At 45.2% G+C, this 21235-nt stretch overlaps 1 protein-coding gene across 26 annotated transcripts in view; it reads right to left on the minus strand.

Annotated features, from left to right (window-relative positions):
- The window catches only part of c5 (complement component 5), a 62038-nt gene that overhangs the window by 8281 nt on the left and 32522 nt on the right, over positions 1-21235 (minus strand). For all 26 annotated transcript variants that reach the window (XM_030358089.1, XM_030358090.1, XM_030358095.1 and 23 more), the window contains 9 exons: positions 17683-17764; positions 17112-17194; positions 16556-16695; positions 15676-15918; positions 15530-15590; positions 15342-15431; positions 14717-14929; positions 14526-14607; positions 14105-14255 (listed from right to left, as the gene is read on the minus strand). In XM_030358089.1, the coding sequence (XP_030213949.1) occupies positions 14105-14255; positions 14526-14607; positions 14717-14929; positions 15342-15431; positions 15530-15590; positions 15676-15918; positions 16556-16695; positions 17112-17194; positions 17683-17764 (1145 nt within the window). The remainder of the gene's footprint in view (positions 1-14104; positions 14256-14525; positions 14608-14716; positions 14930-15341; positions 15432-15529; positions 15591-15675; positions 15919-16555; positions 16696-17111; positions 17195-17682; positions 17765-21235) is intronic.

Here is a 21235-nt window from a genome sequence, read left to right on the forward strand (position 1 = left end):
GTGATGGAAACACCAATATTTGCATAAAAGTCCTCTAATTCGCAAAAAAGTTTTTCCGCCCGCTTGAGGTGATTGTTGACTTATGCGAAAGAGAGTAAATGCGCAAAATGGAGATGGAATCACACTTTTCGAAACAGCTGTGACCTTGCGAACATTGAACAAACGGGACTGACAACGTCTTTCCGATTTCCGCAAAACGACCGGCCATAGCAACCCCGCCGACATCAACTTGTAGCGTCAATATCTATTTTTGAAGGAGACTTATTATGGTGTTTTCCCAACAATTAAACAAGGAAAAAAAATCTCACCTTCCGCTATTCCCCTCGGTTTCAGTCCCTTCAGAATGCGCTGTTTCTGGTGTCTGTAGCTTTATTGCGAATGAGCTGCTGCCCATTGACCAATGAGCTGTCAGACTGAACCACAGCATGGAGGAGAAGGGATTGTTGCCGTTTGCGGACTCCTGGAGCTCTATATCTATGTCATATAATATAATATAATAAAAATTATATTATACATGGGTATTTATCTAATATTATATCTAATATCACGGCCAAAAGCTATTGCCTCGGATGATATTATGAATCATAAAGACGGCGTCTGACGTCTCTTGCACTTCCACAACAAGTAAGGACTCATAGTGAGGGATATCTCGGCCATGGTTGAGAGGAATTGGAGGAAAGGAACTTAGGCGTTGACTCTCTGAAGTCCATGAACCTTGACATTGAGGAGGAAGGGATTGCACTCCGGGAGCTGAGCTGCCGGACTTGCCGCCGAGCTCCCCGTGCCGGAGCTGCCGGACTGCCGCCGAGACCTACCCCCTCCGGAACTGCCAGCTTCGGCGGCAGTTCAGCTCCCAGAGTACACCCGCCGGAGCAGCCGGAAAGCTTCGGCCGCAGTGCAGCTCCCGGAGTACACTGCCGGAGCTGCTGGACTGCCGCCGTCGAAGCTTCGGCGGCAGTCCGGCGGGGGTAGCTCGGCGGCAGTCCTGCAGCTCAGCTCCTGGAGCACAATCCCTTTCTCCTCCTCCAGACTGCCGCCGAAGCTTTGGCAGCAGTCCGGCAGAGAAAGAGATTGTACTCCCGGAGCTTAGCTGCAGGGCTGCCGCCGAGTTCCCCCCGCCGGAGCTGCTCGTCCGCTGGTCCACAAAATCTTAGCTATGCTCTGATTGGAGGGGAGTGGGGAAGTGGGAGGTAATATTTAACTGTGCCCCCTTCCTACGTAGGAGGGGGCGCCGAAACTGACTCGCTCGTTTGGGAACTGTAGGCGGGGTACTTTCAGAAATGCTTATCTTCCTCAAAAAATCCTGTACGGACTTCAAAGTTTGTATGCGTGTGGGAGCACCAGAGATCCAAAACAACAACCCAAATCCCAGGAAAAGTGTTGTTTTCATAATATGTCTCCTTTAAGCGTTTGTATATCCTTTAAAGGCTCACTATGCAGGATCGGCCATTTCTTCACTGATTTCTCGGTTTGCGCTCGCACTTCTCTCTAGACAGCTCACCCTTCAGCTTCATGGTAGAAATTTTGCAACACTGTCGTTACTTCTCGTTGACGACCCTTCCCCATCTTTCCATGTGCAAGAAGCAGGTGAATGTGTGGAGCCATGTCCGAGGTTGGTGTTCATAAAGAGTAGACAAGGTCAAATATTTTGAAATGGTGTATTTGTGTTACAACCCATCCTTTTTTATAGTTGACGGGGAGATGTTATATCCTAGATTAGATTTGTATTATCTTTGGTTGTTGAACAGAACGATCAGTGTAAGAGTGTTGGCCAACATAATACATAACGATAGCATGAACAATTTGCGCAGCAATCATACATTTATGTAACTGCTCAAGTACGTCACTTGTGTACGGAATTACAGGGAGATGGATTCAGACATCAAGAGGGTATGCTGTCGCCAGTCCCCACAGGAGAGTTGTAGTCATAGCCAGATGCTATGTCTGGAAGATTAGGGACACATTTATGTTACGTGTAAATGTTTGCAACTAAACATTGTAAATAATTAGTGCTGTCAGTTAAACGCGTTATTAACGGCGTTAACGCAAACCAATTTTAACGGGGTTAAATTTTTTATTATATATATATATATATATATATATATATATATACACAGGTGCTGGTCATATTATTAGAATATCATGAAAAAGTTGATTTATTTCATTAATTCAATTTAGAAAGTCAAACCTGTAGAATGTATACATTCATTCCAAACAGACTGATACATTATAAGTGTTTTTTGCCAAAAAGAATATGATTATAGCTGACAACCAATGAATACCCTAAATTCAACATCTCAGAAAATTAGAATATGGTGAAAAGGTCAGATATTGAAGACACCTGGTGCCACACTCTAATTAGCTAACTAACTCAAAACACCTGGAAAAGCCTTTAAATGGTCTCTCGTTTTGATTCTGTATGACACACAATCATGGGGAAGACTGCTGACTTGACAACTGTCCAAAAGATGACCATTGATACTTTAAAGAAGGAGGGCAAGACACAAAAGGTCATTGCCAAAGAGGTTGGATGTTCCCAGAGCTCTGTGTCCAAGCACATTAATAGAGAGGCGAAGGGAAGAAAAAGATGTGGTAGAAAAGAGTGTACAAGCAAGAGGGATAAACGCGCCCTGGAGAGGATTGTCAAACAAAACCGATTCAAAAATGTGGGGGAGATCCACAAAGAGTGGACTGTAGCTGGAGTGAGTGCTTCAAGAAGCACCACACACCGACGTATGCAAGATATGGGCTTCAGCTGTCGCATTCCTCGTGTAAAGCCACTCTTGAATAAGAGACAACGTCAAAAGCGTCTCGCCTGGGCTCAAGACAAAAAGGACTGGACTGCTGCTGAGTGGTCCAAAGTTATGTTTTCAGATGAAAGTAAATTTTGTATCTCCTTTGGAAATCAAGGTCCCAGAGTCTGGAGGAAGACAGGAGAGGCACAGAATCCACGTTGCCTGAAGTCCAGTGTAAAATTTCCACAGTCAGTAATGGTCTGGGGTGCCATGTCATCTGCTGCTGTTGGTCCACTGTGTTTCCTGAGGTCCAGGGTCAATGCAGCAGTCTACCAGGAAGTTTTAGAACACTTTATGCTGCCTGCCGCGGACCAATTTTATGGAGGTGACGATTTCATTTTCCAACATGACTTGGCACCTGCACACAGTGCCAAATCTACCAGTACCTGGTTTAAGGACCATGGTATCCCTCTTCTTGATTGGCCTGCAAACTCACCTGACCTTAACCCCATAGAAAACCTATGGGGTATTGTGAAGCGGAAGATGCGAGATGCCAGACCCAACAATGCTGAAGAGCTGAAGGCCACTATTAAAGCAACCTGGGCTCTCATAACACCTGAGGAGTGCAACAGACTGGTCGACTCCATGCCACGCCGTATTGCTGCAGCAATTCAGGCAAAAGGAGCTGCAACTAAGTATTGATTGCCATACATGCTGAAACTTTCCATGTTCATACTTTTCAGTTGGCCCACATTTCTAAAAAATCATTTTTTGTACTAGTCGTAACTAATATTCTAATTTTCTGAGATACTGAATTTGGGATTTTCAGTAATTGTCAGTACTAATCATCCAAATTAAAAGAAATAAACATTTCAAATATATCACTCTGTGTGTAATGAATTGATATAATATGTAAGTTTCACGTTCTGAATATAATTACTGAAATAAATCAACTTTTTCATGATATTCTAATAATTTGACCAGCACCTGTATATATATATATATTTTTTTTTTCTTTGGCTCAAAACAAAGAAGCAGTAGCCTGACTGCTATGTTCAAGGCAGTATGTTTGTATGTTCATCGTTTAATTGCACTATAGGCTTTTTTTTTGTATCGTCCTGTTTTGATCAGTATATGCCAATGTTGTTATCAATAAAAAAAAATTTGCACAAGGCAAGCCGATGCACTTCTCCATGTTGATAAGAGCCTTAAAATGAGAACAATTAAAGGGACAAAGAAATCAAGGGATATTTAGCATAAAAAAAAGATTTGAAAAAAAGAGTTAACTATGACATTAATGCGATAAATCGCGATCAAATATTTAAATCGCTTGACAGCACTATAAATAATATATTGTATTGTATATGGTTTTAAATGGTTGCCCTTTTTTTATATAACAGATGCGCGCATCATCTTTCATTTGTTCAATAATACACACTTTTTAGTTAGAGAAATATTTATTTTGGATATTGAAAAAAAAGCAAGTCACAGTTCATCATGGTTTGTTTTTTGCATTACGGCTATTGTGAAGCATCTTCTTGAGGGTTCTCTGGATTTCCTCATGACATTTGTACCTGCACAAGTTCGGATGTGGGTGGTGGCTGTACCGGGGCAAGCAGGCCGAGCCGTCTTGGGTCATCAAGCCTCGTAACGATAACTCATAACAATGCTGTTTGCCAACGCTTGTAACTAAGAAAAAATACAAAGCAATCTGTTTACAAACATGTTTAAAAGCGGGGAACTACACCAAAGGTATAACATGGCTAAAGCTATAATGGAGGTTCACATCTCTTTGCATTATATGGCCAGCTGGACATATCAAATGATATAGGCTACACTCTTAGAAAAATCTGAGGCATTCGAATAGCGGTCTACGATCTAAATAAACAAGAACATGGATTTGGGGATTTAGCCTGTATCTGGGGGACGAGACAGAAAAACAGCAACACAACCATGGAAACAAACGGGTTTGGTAGCTGGTACGCTAACACCCCAGCAAGCTAGAAACATGCAGGGCTCACAACCAAACGGGCGAGCAAACACATTTTTACAGAGGCTATCAACATCAAGAAAGCCACAATACAAAGTACATCCAAGGGTACTTACAATTTCAAGAGCAACACGGCCAAGTCGGCAACGGATTTGCAGTCTTCTTTTTCTTTCAGTTCGCGCTGTTCCTGAGAAGCTCACCCAATGTTTACTCGTCTCTGGCCTCTCTGTCAGTCTCCCTTTTCTCTTCTTCTGTTCCTCCGACATTGGGTTTCTCTGTCTCTTTTTAGTCGGCTGATCCATAGGGGTGGGAATATCTTGGCACCTCACGTTTCGATTCCGATTATGAGTTCAACGATTCGATTCTGAAGCGATTATCGATGAACTCAATGCATCTCGATGCAACCATTTTTTTAATGTACATTTCCATGCGTGGTTTTCAAAAATATATATATACATCTGGGTTTGCTACTCAGAGTTTGCTAATCACTTCTTACTTTTGTGATGATCATTAAAGACATAAACAGATGAATCAACTCATCTAATATTTCATAAGAGAGAAAGCTTTTGTCACAAATATGACTTTCTATTAACAATGCAATAATCAATGCAGCTTGCATTATAACACAATATGGAAGCATGCAAAAAATAGGTTTCAGTTTTATTTTATTTCTAATCCTTCTTTTCTATGTCATTAAAGGAAAAGCTGCTCTTGAATTAGAAGGAGTTCTTGTGTTTGGCTGTGAGTTTGCGCGCATGCTATGCGTAGGCTGAATCGCAATAGTGAAAGACAAATCAGATTGGCCAATACACACTGAAGAAAAATAATTTTAAAATTACAAAAATTATTCCTCTCTGGCGAGCAGAATGTTGCAGCAGGCAAAACATTATTTATTTATTTTAATTCCGATTATTAATTTATCTGCATCGAGACAGAATCGTTCTAGCGAGAATCGCGATGCATCGAAGAATCGATTATTTTTCCCACCGCTACTGATCCATGATGAATGTAACAATCCCTTCGCTACTTACTTACTTTTAGAATATCTTAAAAAGTATAAATTATTTTAAAAATCTGAAAAGAAGGCCGCGATTCCAACATAGGCATCGATTACGGGGGGGACATGTCCCCCCCACTATTTGAAATATGAATTTTGTCCCCACCACTTTTAAAAATGTGCAAACCAATTGCGACTGAAAAAATCCCCACATACTCCGAAATCGTCGAGCCTAAAATCATGCGATAAGCGCGCACGAAGACATCATTTATTAGATAGACCTACCTAATAAACCGTTGGAACACACAAGACCGGAACCCATAGCAACGCCGGTAAACAAACCCCGACTCCCGAGAAGCCCAATCCCTATGAGCTCCCCGCGCTACGGCCATCCGGAGGCGCACAGAGCTTTTTGCTGTGATGTCCTCATATATACAATTATATTATATTATATACTATTAATAATAGAGCTCCGAGAGTCGCAAACGGCAACAATCACTTTCTCCTCCATGCTGCAGTTCACACCGGACTGCTCTGCACTGAGTTTGACGGTTGAACGCTGATTGGCTGTTACGTTACACATGTCACGCAGTGGCCACGCTGTTGAACGCTGATTGGCTTTCATCACGCGAAATTCGTGTCAAAGTTGAAATATTTCAACTCGAGCGAATTTGTCGCGCCACAAATCCTCGTGAAGGCGCTCGCCTGTGCACGGCGAAAGTGTGGCGCGACAAATCAAAACAAATCCAAAAAATTTGCCCGATACGCATCTATACGTTCACTTTGTATGGGATCTTGTTGCCCCGTCGCGTTTGGTGTGAACGCACTGGAGAAGTTTCAAGATAGACAGCCAAAATTGACATTTTTATTCAGAAAATAGCCGGTCCTTTTGCTTCCTGTAAAAAGCATGTTTGTGACACGATATGGATACATCATCTAGCCTGCATGTGGAGGGCCACATAAGGTAAGAAATTGGTTTACGTAAACTTTGCTGCTGGTTCTGTTTGCTCGTGATGACCTGGCCAAAGGGCTGCTGGTTCCTCTCGTACTGAGCAGGATTACTATTGCAACAACACATCATCAGTAGGGTAAAACTAACCTGTCTCACGACGGTCTAAACCCAGCTCACGTTCCCTATTAGTGGATTACTATTGCAACAACACATCATCAGTAGGGTAAAACTAACCTGTCTCACGACGGTCTAAACCCAGCTCACGTTCCCTATCCACGGTCCTAAGCGATTGTGATCTGATTCTGGTTGGTGCTCCAGCTAATATGCATTGTATAGATTGCAGCTAGTAGCAGCTACACATGGTGCGATTGCTATGCCAATGTGGTTATAGTTGTTTTGTCTGATTGAGATATGTGACGACTTGGAGCCTGGTAGGCCTATCCTGACATAAATATGTTCTCGCATAACCTGTGTGATTATCCTAAACTGTAGGGGATTTTATTTGCAGGCAATTTGCTTATGATGTTGCAACGAGTGAAGTCTACATTGGTCCTTCGCAAGTGTTTACTGGTGGTCAGGATTTGGCAGATGCAATTCTCCTCTGGGTGCTTGTTTTTTTTTTTTTTTTTTTAATGCAGCATAACATATGCTACCAGCAGCCCTTGCTCGTCTTCAAAAGGCTGATGCTCAGTACCTCGTATCATTTCGTACCCCCTTTACAGTCTGGCATTGTTTGTCTGGTAAACTTTGTTGATGTCAAGATAAGTGTTAAATTGCCAACACTGATCTTTGTCCTGTGTGTATTAGTATTACCTATCCCGAGCCAATACCCTGGTGTTTCCAACGCCGTTTTGCAAAACAAGCCAAAACACAAACTGTGTTTTCAACTTATTGTTCGAATAGGATTTTCAACACCTGACTATACACTGTAGAGCATATTGTAATGCAGCGTTGAATGGATGAATAGCTTACATAAGGGTACCCAGCACTTTTCAAACCACACTCAAGCTTATGGTTATTGTCCCCACCACTTCTAAAAACAAACGCCCTTGGATTCCAAGCTAATACGAACATTTTAAAATTGAAATGGAGACTAGGTGAAAAATTGAGGAGATAGGTCCCAAAGTTTGTAGAGAATAATAAAGAAAAAAGAAAGAAAGAAAGAATAAAACTTAAGAAGAACAATAGTTGAGCGCTGCATGCAGCACTCACCTAAATATGTACACTTTATGTTGAAAGTATAGACCGTCACGATTCCCATTGAAACGAATGGCGTGGTGATTAGTTTTCTTAATGAGAGCTGGTCAATTGTGAAAAATGAATTAAACTGTAATCAGACAACGTGGTTATATGCTATAGTGTCAGGATCCTCGCATGGACTGTTGTTTTTGTCTCCCCCTACCTGTTGGAGTGTGATAGTTCTAGACTTTGTTTAAGTTTGGAGCCATGTGTTGGTCATGTGTCCGGGGTGACACCCATGTCCTTATTTGGGCGACTTCCTGCCTTTTGTTTGTGCCCTCCATTTTCTCTGTCCACCTGTCCCTCATTTTGTATTGATTGGTGGAGTATTTAAACGCTGCCCTTTCTGCTCACTTTGTCAGATCGTCACGTTATGTACTGTTTGCTACCTGACTGCCACGTGAGTGCGACTAGCGTGAAGCTCTTTAAAGAGAAACTATAGTTTACTGTTCTTCCCGGTTTTGAACCCTGCCTGTTTTGGACTAAGCCTTCTGCCTATCGGTTTTGGATCTCTTGCCTGTACCTGTCCGCCTGTATCTGTCTGCCTGCCTGCCCGTTTACGAACCCTGCCTGTACCTGGAATCTGATTTGCCCGCTGGACTGTATGGAAATAAACCCTTTTTGATCTGCTATTGATTCCCGTTCTGTGTCGTGACAGTACGATCTGACCAAGATGGAATCAGCAGATCTGGATCAGGTGAAGGCTGTGCTGGAGAGGCAAGGAGCGCTTCTCGGTCGACATCAAGCCCAGTTTCAGACAGTTGAAGATTCTCCGGGGGCCATCCTAACCAGCATCACAGACTTGGCGGCCCAGCTGCAGCAGGTCCAACTGGCCCTGGTGCGGCCACCCCAGCCTCAACTGCCGACACCGCCCGACCCACCCGGTCCACCTGGTAGCCTGTTCCGAGAGCCCCGTCTGCCAGCTCCTGCACTTTATGCCGGGGAACCTGGAACCTGCAGATCGTTCCTTTCACAATGTTCGCTGGTGTTCCAGCTGCAGCCCGCCACCTTTCCGTCAGATCAGTCCCGGGTTGCTTATGTCATTACCCTCTTGGCGGGCCGTGCAAGAGAGTGGGGAACTGCGGTTTGGGACTCCAACTCCCCAGTCTGTCTCAGCTATCAGGCATTCATAGGTGAGATGAAGAAGGTCTTTGATCGCTCGGTGCACGGGAGAGAGGCCGCCCGAGTGATGTTGCAGATCCGTCAAGGCAAGAGGTCTGCTTCTGACTATGCAATAGACTTCCGCACCCTCGCCACCACCAGTAGATGGAATCCAGATGCCCAGTATGATGCCTTCCTCTATGGACTCTCTGAGGCCATCAAGGATGAGGTCGCCACCCGTGAGCTGCCTTCCACCTTTGATGACCTCGTTGAGCTTGCCATCCGAGTGGACAAACGCCTGAAGCAGCGCGCCGGGGAGCGAGAGTTCCGCCCTCCTCCGAGGTCACCCGCCTCGGAGGCCCCTCTCCCGTTCCTGCCAGCGCCAGCTTACCGCAGCCTACCAGAGCCCATGCAAGTGGACCGTACCCATCTGTCCCCAGCCGAGAGACAGAGAAGAAGGGACACCAATTCTTGCATGTATTGTGGTAAACCGGGCCATTACTCCGCCCAATGCCCGGCAAAAGGCAACGCTCACCCGTAGAAGGGGGATTACTGGTGAGCGTCACTCCTCTTCATCCCTCTTCTACCATCCGTACCCTTGTCCCTGCCACGCTCTTTACAGGAGCTCATTCCCACCCCGTGTCTGCACTTATTGACTCGGGAGCTGATGGCAATTTCATGAACACCTCCCTGGTCTCTGAGCTACACCTCGTCCCAGCCCAGCTGAAGACGCCTCTGGAGGCAAGAGCACTAACCGGAGCAAGGTTCTCCCAGATAACCCATGTCACGCCCCCGGTGAGTCTACTAATTTCTGGCAATCATCAAGAGAACCTAGTGTTCCATATGTTAGACTCACCAACTGCTCCCATCGTCCTCGGCCGGCCCTGGCTGGTAAAGCACAATCCACACATTGATTGGGCTAATAACACCATCCTAGGCTGGAGCACATTCTGCCTGAATAACTGTCTTAAGAATGCCCTTACCCCCCCGCCTGCAGTCTCACCAGCCACAGATGATTCCATGGATCTGTCTGAAGTACCACCCGAGTACCTGGATCTCAAGGCTGTGTTCAGTAAAGCCCGTGCAACCTCCCTGCCACCGCACCGACCCTATGACCTGGCCATCGAGCTTCTACCTAGTACGTCACCTCCTAGGGGCCGTCTCTATTCCTTGTCTTCTCCCGAAACCGCAGCTATGAACAAGTACATCTGTGAGTCACTAGCTGCCGGTATTATCCGCCCCTCTTCCTCGCCTGCTGGTGCCGGGTTTTTCTTCGTGGGGAAGAAGGACGGCACCCTGCGTCCTTGTATAGACTATAGGGGCCTAAACAACATCACCGTGAAGAACCGCTACCCTCTGCCTTTGATGTCCTCAGCTTTTGAGTTGTTGCAGGGGGCCAAGATTTTCAGCAAGTTGGATCTCCGCAGTGCTTACCATCTGGTCCGAGTAAGGGAGGGGGATGAATGGAAGACTGCATTTAATACTCCTTCAGGTCACTATGAGTATTTAGTCATGCCTTTTGGTCTCTCCAACTGCCCAGCTGTGTTCCAGGGTATGATTAATGATGTCCTGAGGGATATGCTTAACAAGTTTGTTTTTGTTTACATAGATGACATTTTAATTTTTTCTCCGTCGGTTTCCCAGCACTCCCAACATGTCCGTAGTGTCCTGCAGCGCCTTTTGGAGAACCAACTGTTCGTTAAAGCGGAGAAATGTGAATTTCACAAGGAGACTGTTTCCTTCCTGGGGTATGTCATCACAGCTGGAGGGGTCCAGATGGATGGCCCGAAGGTAAAAGCAGTCACCGACTGGGAGCGTCCAACATCTAGGCGGGAACTACAAAGATTCCTGGGATTTGCTAACTTCTACCGGCGGTTCATCCGCAACTACGGTTCTCTGGCTGCCCCCCTAACCGCTCTAACCTCCTCCAGGGTGAAGTTCACTTGGTCACCAGCTGCCGAGGCAGCGTTCAATGACCTGAAGACTCGTTTCACATCGGCCCCGATCTTGAGCCAACCCGACCCTGACCGTCAGTTTATCGTTGAGGTGGATGCCTCAGATGTTGGGGTGGGGGCTATTCTCTCTCAGAAGTCTGGGGCAGATCAGAAGGTCCACCCCTGTGCATTCTACTCCCACAAACTCACTCCCACTGAGCGCAATTATGACATTGGCGACAGAGAGCTATTGGCAGTAAAATTGGCCCTAGAGGAGTGGCGTCATTGGCTGGAGGGAGCTAAGGAGCCATTTTTAGTTTGGACGGATCATAAGAATCTGGAGTATCTACGTTCGGCTAAACGCTTAAATCCCAGGCAATCTCGTTGGTCTCTGTTTTTCACCCGTTTTGACTTTTGTCTGTCCTTCCGACCAGGATCCAAGAATGGTAAACCGGATGCCCTGTCTCGTCAGTTCCCAGATTCGGACCCTGCTCCTGCACCTAGCACCGTCCTGTCCCCACAGTGCCTCATAGGAGCTGCTAGATGGGATATTGAGACCATTGTCCGCACTGCCCTGTCTGGTGAGTCCGGCCCCAGCACTTGCCCTCCTAACTGTCTTTTTGTACCACAATCCGTCCGCTCCCAGGTCCTGCAATGGGGTCACTCATCCAAACTGTCCTGTCACCCGGGTGTCAGACGTACCACTGCGTTAATCAAGCAACGCTTCTGGTGGCCTGCTATGGAGCGGAGTGTGCGTGAGTTTGTGGAAGCCTGTTCTGTATGTGCCCAGAATAAACCATCAAACCAACCACCTGCTGGCTTTCTACAACCCCTACCAGTACCCAGGAGACCCTGGTCCCACATTGCCCTGGACTTTGTCACTGGTTTGCCACCTTCTCACGGTAACACTACAATCCTCACTATCGTTGATCGCTTTTCCAAATCTGTGCACTTGGTCCCCTTACCCAAGTTACCCTCTGCCAAGGAGACAGCGGACTTACTCGTGCAGCATGTCTTCAGGCTACACGGGCTCCCAGTGGATGTGGTCTCAGACAGAGGTCCCCAGTTCACCTCTAATTTTTGGCGTGCTTTTTGCAACCTTCTCGGTGCTAAGGTCAGTCTGTCCTCAGGCTTTCATCCCCAGTCAAATGGCCAGTCGCAGCAAGCCAACCAGCAGATGGAGACAGCGTTGCGGTGCCTGACGTCACAGGACCCTACAGCCTGGAGCCTTCAGCTGCCATGGGTGGAGTACTCCATGAACTCCTTGCCATCTGCGTCAACTGGTCTGTCTCCGTTCCAGTGCTGCTTCGGCTACCAGCCTCCATTGTTCCCGACCCAGGAGGAGGAGGTTGGGGTTCCCTCAGCACTGACATTCATCCGACGCTGTCGCAGGACGTGGAGACGGACCCGGGCCGCCATTCTTCGCTCACAGACCAGAATGAAGAGTCAGGCAGACCGTCGCCGCATCAAGGCTCCCCACTACACCCAGGGGCAGCGGGTGTGGCTTTCAACGCGTGACCTTCCTCTGAAGGTGACTTCCCCAAAATTGAATCCACGCTTCATCGGCCCCTACACCATCTCCCAGGTGGTCAATCCCGCTGCGGTTCGCTTGAACCTCCCTCCGGCCCTCCGCCGCATCCACGCCACCTTCCATGTGTCCCGTGTCAAGCCCTTCCGGTGTTGCCGTCCGGGTCCCAACTCCGGCCCCAAACCCCCACCACCCCCCAGACTCGTTGATGGGTCTGAGGTTTACACAGTTCGCCGCCTGCTCGACGTCCGCCGTCGGGGTCGGGGCCACCAGTACCTGGTGGACGGAGGGCTACGGCCCCGAGGAGAGGAGCTGGGTCCCTGCCCGGAACATTGTTGACCCCTCGCTCATCAAAGACTTTCACCGTCAGCATCCCGCTCCTACCTCGGTCAACGCCAGGAGGCGTTGGTAGAGGAGGGGGTACTGTCAGGATCCTCGCATGGACTGTTGTTTTTGTCTCCCCCTACCTGTTGGAGTGTGATAGTTCTGGACTTTGTTTAAGTTTGGAGCCATGTGTTGGTCATGTGTCCGGGGTGACACCCATGTCCTTATTTGGGCGACTTCCTGCCTTTTGTTTGTGCCCTCCATTTTCTCTGTCCACCTGTCCCTCATTTTGTATTGATTGGTGGAGTATTTAAACGCTGCCCTTTCTGCTCACTTTGTCAGATCGTCACGTTATGTACTGTGTGCTACCTGACTGCCACGTGAGTGCGACTAGCGTGAAGCTCTTTAAAGAGAAACTATAGTTTACTGTTCTTCCCGGTTTTGAACCCTGCCTGTTTTGGACTAAGCCTTCTGCCTATCGGTTTTGGATCTCTTGCCTGTACCTGTCCGCCTGTATCTGCCTGCCTGCCCGTTTACGAACCCTGCCTGTACCTGGAATCTGATTTGCCCGCTGGACTGTATGGAAATAAACCCTTTTTGATCTGCTATTGATTCCCGTTCTGTGTCGTGACATATAGACCCTAGAGTATCTGTGGTATAAAGGCTGGGACGAATTTCAAATTATAACTAGAAAATGCCTTTCCTGCAGAAAATGCAGTGAGTGCTGTAGTAAAAAAAGAGGTTGAAAATATTACACATCTAGGTTAAGACATGAAGAAACGTTAAATGTATTGAATTTCGAATCATAAATATGTACAACGTAGGCCTATCCTTTAAATACTTCCATGGAACAGATGGCCAATGTGAATAATACGTGTGGACCGATGAAAAGGTAAAACTTTTCCTTGCTCTCATCGAAGAAAAAAACATTACAGCTATTTTAGGTGGAAAACAACGCATTTCCACTATATATTAGGACCTAAGAGAGAGCATGTTATCAAAAGGATACGCCCTGGAATGTGTGTAGTTTTCCGCTCTAACCACTTGATGGAAACGCACATAATTCGAATATTTTTTTGCGAACTTTCTAAAGATTCGCTTCACCTTAGGCGGAAACGTGACTAGTGTCTTCTACACCGTATTCTGAGACGTTTCAACAGTTTTCTAGACGTTTAGATGTTCCTTGTTTAATGTTTTTTACGATTACACAGCGAAAAGTCGGACTCTTTCATTCTATGTCTCTAAAAAACATCAAAGGTCACATGAACTAACGTCCAAGTTAAGGTAAAGAGGCTGCCACACACCACTCTTTTGGAATCCAAGGCCAGCTCTCTAAAGGAGCCATCTCCATTCTGGGCGTTGATGAGCCAGTCCACAGACAATCCTACAGATGTATAGTCCACCTTGATCACATCCTTTAGCAGAGCCAATGTATGGACCACCTTGGCGGTCAACCTGTAAGTCAGACAGACAGACAGACAGACAGACAGACAGAATGCTGAATAAGGGAAAATCAGAAAGCAGGTTTTGGAGTGCTTTGAATATGGAGAGGCTTGGAATGGGATAGCACCAGTTTGTAAAGAGATGGTAGTTTTGTATAGGATGGTAATTATAAAAAAAAAATCATAATAATTATAATTATATATATATATATATATATATATATATATACACTACGACTACAAATATAATTATTAATATTATCATTTTGTAGCATGATCTGACCGTGTGCTTGGCTTTCCTTTCATCCACAAGCTGTAAGAAGACGGATTATCCTTGACTCTGAAGGACAACATATTGACCACACCTATGGATGGATATACACACACACACACACACACACATGCACACGCACACACACATTAATATATATAAAAACCAACAACAGATGGACAGACGGACAGACTGGGGTTTACCCTCTTTGATCCTTGTCTTTAGGTTAAATATGTTGGCCCGGACGTCCTCCCCCAGAACATTCCAGCGGTCGTTCCACTCCAGGTACCTGTACACATGGATGAGGGGGAGCAGCCCATCCAGCCCAGCTTCTGCAGATCCCAAGGGCCGACGGATGAGCTTCCCCAACCCTTCTGGCTCCAGTATCACAGACAGCATCTTACCCATGATCACCCCTGGACAACAGGGACATAGCAAACGTTGTGTAAGTCGCCATAACTATAGGAGATGCTCTTCAAAGTGCTGCAGGTAAGACTTAATTATTTGAACATGATTTCTTAGAAATGCCAGGCCATCCATCAGTTATAAGTGTGTGAAATGCTCTGTGAGAATATCGGTCTCAAGATGACTGCACAAGGCTCTGTAGGAGACCATTTAGATTGTAGAACGCTCTGGCTGATTTCTGACCCACCAGGGCCTCTCCTCCATAATTGGTTCATAACTGCCTTAATGTACCTCGAAGGTGAGTGAATGCAACCGATTTCTTGTTGTTGTTGTTTATCGACAAACATCTTGCTCTTTCTGCCCTCTTTACAACTCCCTGCAAATCGCACATATAGCAACTTTAAAGGAAGAGACAGAGCCTACCATTGAAGGAGAGGGAGCGCTCAACAGACGAGTCAGGGACCAGGTCGGGAGGAGGTCTATTCTTAAGCAGCACTTTTATCTTCTCCGAGCCTGTGTTGTGATCGTAGAAACACATGGTTCTAGATATCAGTGTTTTTGTTTTCCATTGAAACAGATGGTCCTAGATGGCTCTGCGCGTGTGAGCTGACCATATATGCCTTGAGGGTCCAGAGTTCCTACAGAGGAGGTCTCCTTTCTAACACCTTCAGGCTGTTAAAACAAGGAAAATGTTATATCCATCTATCTATCCACCCATCGACCCATCTATTTATCCATGTCTGTCTGTCTGTCATACCACCACACGGAGCTTCTTCTTCACGATGTCTCTTGGGGCCCCTGGTCTGTCCCTGGTCCTCAGGGTGAATATCAAGGTGTGCTCCCCAGGCTTTAGACCCAGCAGGGTGAAGGGGCCCCCTTTCCCCACTCCAGAACCAGAGAGATGGGTCCACACGCAAGCTGTGGTTCGCAGGCCACTGTCCCCATCGGATTGTGAGTGGAGCAAGCAGAACTCTGGACCAACCGTCAGAGTTACACAATACTGGGAAGGATTGAGAACAAACAGCTGACATCTTTGCTCCACGGCCGTATTCTTCTGCTCAACCCCTAATTCCTCTCGTCCACCTCTTCTACTTCTGGTTCACTCTTCTACTTCTGGTCCACCTCTTCTATTTGTGGTTCACCTCTTCTACTTCTGGTTCACTGTTATACTTCTGGTTCACTGTTATATTTCTGGTTCACTGTTATACTTCTGGTTCACTGTTATACTTCTGGTTCACTGTTATACTTCTGGTTCACTGTTATACTTCTGGTTCACTGTTATACTTCTGGGTCACTGTTATATTTCTGGTTCACTGTTATACTTCTGGTTCACTGTTATACTTCTGGTTCACTGTTATACTTCTGGTTCACTGTTATACTTCTGGTTATCTCTTATACTTCTGGTTCACTCTTATGCTTCTGGTTCACCTCTTATACTTCTGGGCCATGGTTCCTTAATGAGTCTGACTAATTGGTTCCTTGACAGGAGCCGTGCCTCTTTCTTGACACTTCTCTGAATACCTTGCAAGCATTTATCTATACAATCAACCAATATGGCAAGTGGAACTTTGTTTTCCTGCAATTGCAATTTGAGGTGTGTTTTGTTGTGAATTGGAGTTGTAGCTGCGTGTCGCTACCTGTATGGGTTCAATGTTCTCATTATAAACGGAGCCCAGCAGGTCGAGCTGTTCTCCTCGGACCAGCTGGTAGGGCAGAGGAATGTTGACACTAACCGGAAGACTGACTGATACCTGCACAGGATCCTGAACACAGATACCTACCACACACACACACACACACACACACACACACACACACACACACACACACACACACACACACACACACACACACACACACACACACACACACACACACACACACACACACACAAACAAACACAAACACACAACAGGCCAAACATAAGAGTTTATATACAAAACAACACTATCACATAATCATTTCAATATAGCAAAAACTACCATTCAAGATACAAACACACAATGGCTTAAATACACCCCACGAACAACAGCACCCCAGATGCATAACAAGACAAACAAAGAAACAACAGACAAACACCAACAATTTTCTTGTTCCCCAGAAAATCCTGGTGTGAGGTCAGAGGTTATTGGACCTGGGGAGAAGGAGGCGTTGAGAAGGAGAGCAAGGAAGAGTTGATGAGAACCTACTGACCATTCTGGAACATTCCAACAGCAGTGATCTGCCAGGTGGTGAGAGAGTCTGGTAGACTCATGTTCACTGACAATAGGTGGTCTCTGAAAACAAACACATGCGCCTCCAATAATCAGATTAATAGATTAACGGTGCGGTAATTTGAATTTAATAGCAGTCATTTTTAAGAAATGCCCATTTATATTTTAGAACGCTCCTCCCTTCTGACTCATGGACTACTTTTCTACACAATGCTCCAAGCGACTTTCTAGTCAGCTACAGATACTGGTTCGGCATGATGGGACAGAAGATCCAAACTGATTGTGTTTTTGGCATTTATAAAAAAGTGTGTAGCCATGTGCAAAGCCACTATTGGAAGTTTTAAATGCAACCATGCTGCAGGAACTACTGCTACTACGACTACAAATGATATTACTGTCACTACAGCCTGTTCAACTACGACCACAATACATTTCTTTATATTGCTAATAATAAGAATGATCTTGTTTGAATGAGAAACTTAAATAGATATTTGAAGGGTCCACTACTACTGGAAACTAGAAGGAGAGAATGAGGCTGGGCGAGTCCTCACCTGACGGGCTGGACCTCCCACAGCCAGCTCTCTGGGAAGTAGCTTCTGACTGAAGGGGCCATGTCCAAGTCAGAGCCCATATCTACACACACACACACACACACACACACACACACACACACACACACACACACACACACACACACACACACACACACACACACACACACACACACACACACACACACACACACACACACATTAATAATGACCAATTCCTTATAATTGATATAGTAAGCTGATTACGTGTTATAGACATAGAAAAATAAGGATGGTAGTTTGGAGTAGTTAAACAGCCATCTCTAGGTAACCCAACAGTAACCCACAGCAGAACCTATACTAGTGCCTCAGTTTTACTTTAGGTTTCCCAGTAATCCTAGTACCTTAGTATTTAGATAGATGCTGTATTACAACCCGGTATCACGCAATTTCGTGCTCATGCGCACGAACGTTAATCTATTGAATCGTGTTCCAGAGCACGATAGTCCGACTTTTTCGTGCTACACAGAACGAAAGTAAACCAATGCATTCTGAATGGGAGTGTTCTCAGACAATTGACGTGCTCCACAAAACGCTACGAGAGAGAGAGAGAAAGAGAGAGAGGGAGGGACAGAGAGAGAGAGCGAGAGAAAGGCTTCAGAAAGGGTGTGCGCAGATAGTACAGTGCACCCTAGTTATGTTTATGCCAAAACCACAAATGCTATATATATATATATATATATATATATATATATTGCCTAATTATATATATTGCCTATATATATATATAGGCTATATATTTAATTAGGCTATAATTATATTATTTAGCGTGTAATGAGACAATCTATAGCCAAATTGTCGAAGATGCCCGAGAATCTCCGGAAATATCAGCATGGGAAATCGGCGCATCAGACCCATAAACCTATACAGAAAGACCTCATCTCAAGCGGGAGAGAACGTTTGCGGTGCTGGTTTGTGTCACGTAAGTACAGGGCTCTCAAGTCTCATGCATTCGGCGTGAGACACACAAAATTCAACCCATGCACACGCTCGAACCTGGTCTCACGAAAATACGTGACACTGTCACGTTATTTAATCTATTGAAACGTGATCGGGAACACGTATTTCGGACCCCTTCCTGCCCTCGGGGTCCGACCGGGCCAAGTTTCGGTGTGGGGGCCCCAGTTAGGCCCTAGAATAAGGTATTCAAATTTCAGGGCGGTAGGACCTTCCTTTCTCAAAAACTGTTTTTCCACCATATTCTGAACCATTAGGTCTTGCAGGCAACACTTCTGAGGAGCTTTGTCCAAATGACAGTCCATTTGGGAAAACCTTTTTTTCTCTAAGGGCTAGAACTCCAAATCTCGGATATGTCGTTCTCGGGGCCCCGGGGAATGACAAACATTTTAGCATCCCTAGCTATCTCAAAAAGGCCGGAAAAGGGGCGTGACCTCCAACAGTACAGTAAATGTACATAAGACAGAGGTTAGTTTCTAGTCCCCATTTTTTGTGGGATGGAGGTGTACATTTGTGGCTAAAGGTGTGGTGCCGCGTTTTTGAAGTCTGGGGTCAAAAGGTCAAAAGGAGCCGGCACCACGCCGCTTATGAGATAACAAAAAGTTCATGTGTATTTCTCTCATAACTTTTTGTCAGTATTAAAGAGAGGCCTAATTCTCAGATATGCATGTTGGATGGCTAGGGTGTAGGTCTGGGAAGAACTTTAGGCCAAAATCTTGCAAGCGTATGCATGGTTGAAGCGTATGCATCCTTTGAGACCCCCCTTTGATATATAAGAGACCCCAAGGTACAGCTTACTTAAAGGTTCTCGACTCAGTCACCTATTGCATGACTTCCTTTAGGGATTCGGCCTCCTAATTGATCATTGTAGCATAATTGAATGCCCTCTTTCATATATAATACCTCCACCACTGGGACGTGGCAACAATTCTCCAAATCAAATAACCCTGCCTCGTTAAATCAATGAGCTTGGTGTTTTGCTTTCAAAAATAGGTTATAGAAGAAGTCTAAACTGCAGAAAATAAAAACATCCAAGCTGCCTTTTAAGGATACCTTGGAATATCTGTCTAATTTTTAACCATCGGACCCTAGTTTACGACAAAAACAAGACAATTGACGGCAGCTCCTTTGCCCCGTGGTTTTTAGAGCCATGTAAGGATACGTTGCGGGGAGACGAAGCTCTGTTCGTTTGCATATTTTATTTACGTGACCATATTTTTGTTTTATGTTAAAAAAAAAGAATCAAAGAACCAGTTCTTCTTGTTTTGGGGAACCAGTTCTTGTCGTTCACGATCGGGATTCGTTCGTTGTGAACGAATCGGTCGTGACCGACTCATCCCTAGCAACCACCATAGCAACCATGACGGTCTAGTGGCTGGATGCAGCCCCGTTGAAAAAAATAGAATACCACCCTACACACTCAGGATATCAATGATATTTAAATTATTATGACCATGAAGTCATGGTTTTACATTTCGTTCTGTGCAGCATGGAAAAATCTGAGAAACACTCCCATTCAGAATGCATTGGTTTACATTTCGTTCTTTGGAGCACGGTTATTTTTTATTTATTTATTTTTTTCAGTTTTTGAGGAGGTGCTTCAAAGATGCAAATGTTTCTGCAATAATCCAAAATCCAATGGAAAAACCCGTTGGCTTTTTGTCAAGGGAACCCAGGGCGACGCTCACTTCCGGGTTGGCCAACATACGTCATCCCTCCACCACTCTACTGTCAATTTGTCTACTTAAAGCCTGACCCCCCCACCCTCAATGGACATGTGAAATCCTCTACCATATTTATTTATTAAAAAAAAAAAAAAAAAAGACACTTATGTCTGCATATTTATATTTATTGTGCCTATTGCTGTTGTTTGTGTTTGTATTTTTGCTTTTTGCACTGCTTTATTTTGCACTATGGGTAGTGAGCACCACCCCAATTTCATTGTACAAGTTTGCACAATGACAATAAAGTCTGAATCTGAATCTGATCAGCAGAGAAATAATTTGTCTGCAAAGACGGTGACGTCGCTTAGCAACGGAAGACGATGGGGTTGACAAGTCACGGGACTACTACCCATGCAAGTGAACGGAGCGTTCCACGGCATTGAGAAGATCCGTGTAATAAAGGCCTATAATATTTCTGTTCATTGCATAGATTTCTCCTCAGATTAGGCCAATAAACCAATGATAAAATAAAAATATAAACGCTCGATCAAAGGCCCAGCCCGAGGATAGTGGTGGGAAATATCGGCCGGACCCGGCCCGCGTCGGGCTCGGGCTCGGGCAGAGAATCTAAACACTGACTGGAACTACTTAGCAGGTGTCTGTAAGCCTATATCAGGAGTTAACATGGTTCTTGCACCATTTTTAAAGTCAAATTTAAGACTTTTTAAGACTTTTTAAGACCAACACATACATAAATTAAGACCAAAAAAATGTCTGAAAAATTATTTGATAGAAAAGGTGTGTACAATTGAGTCACTTATACACATCAACCGTAGCCGTAGTACTAGCAGTACTCTTGCAAAGTTATCTCGGAAGCGCGCGGACACGACGAT

The sequence above is a fragment of the Gadus morhua genome, chromosome 6 (assembly GCF_902167405.1).
Source record: "Gadus morhua chromosome 6, gadMor3.0, whole genome shotgun sequence".
Taxonomy (NCBI): domain Eukaryota; kingdom Metazoa; phylum Chordata; class Actinopteri; order Gadiformes; family Gadidae; genus Gadus; species Gadus morhua.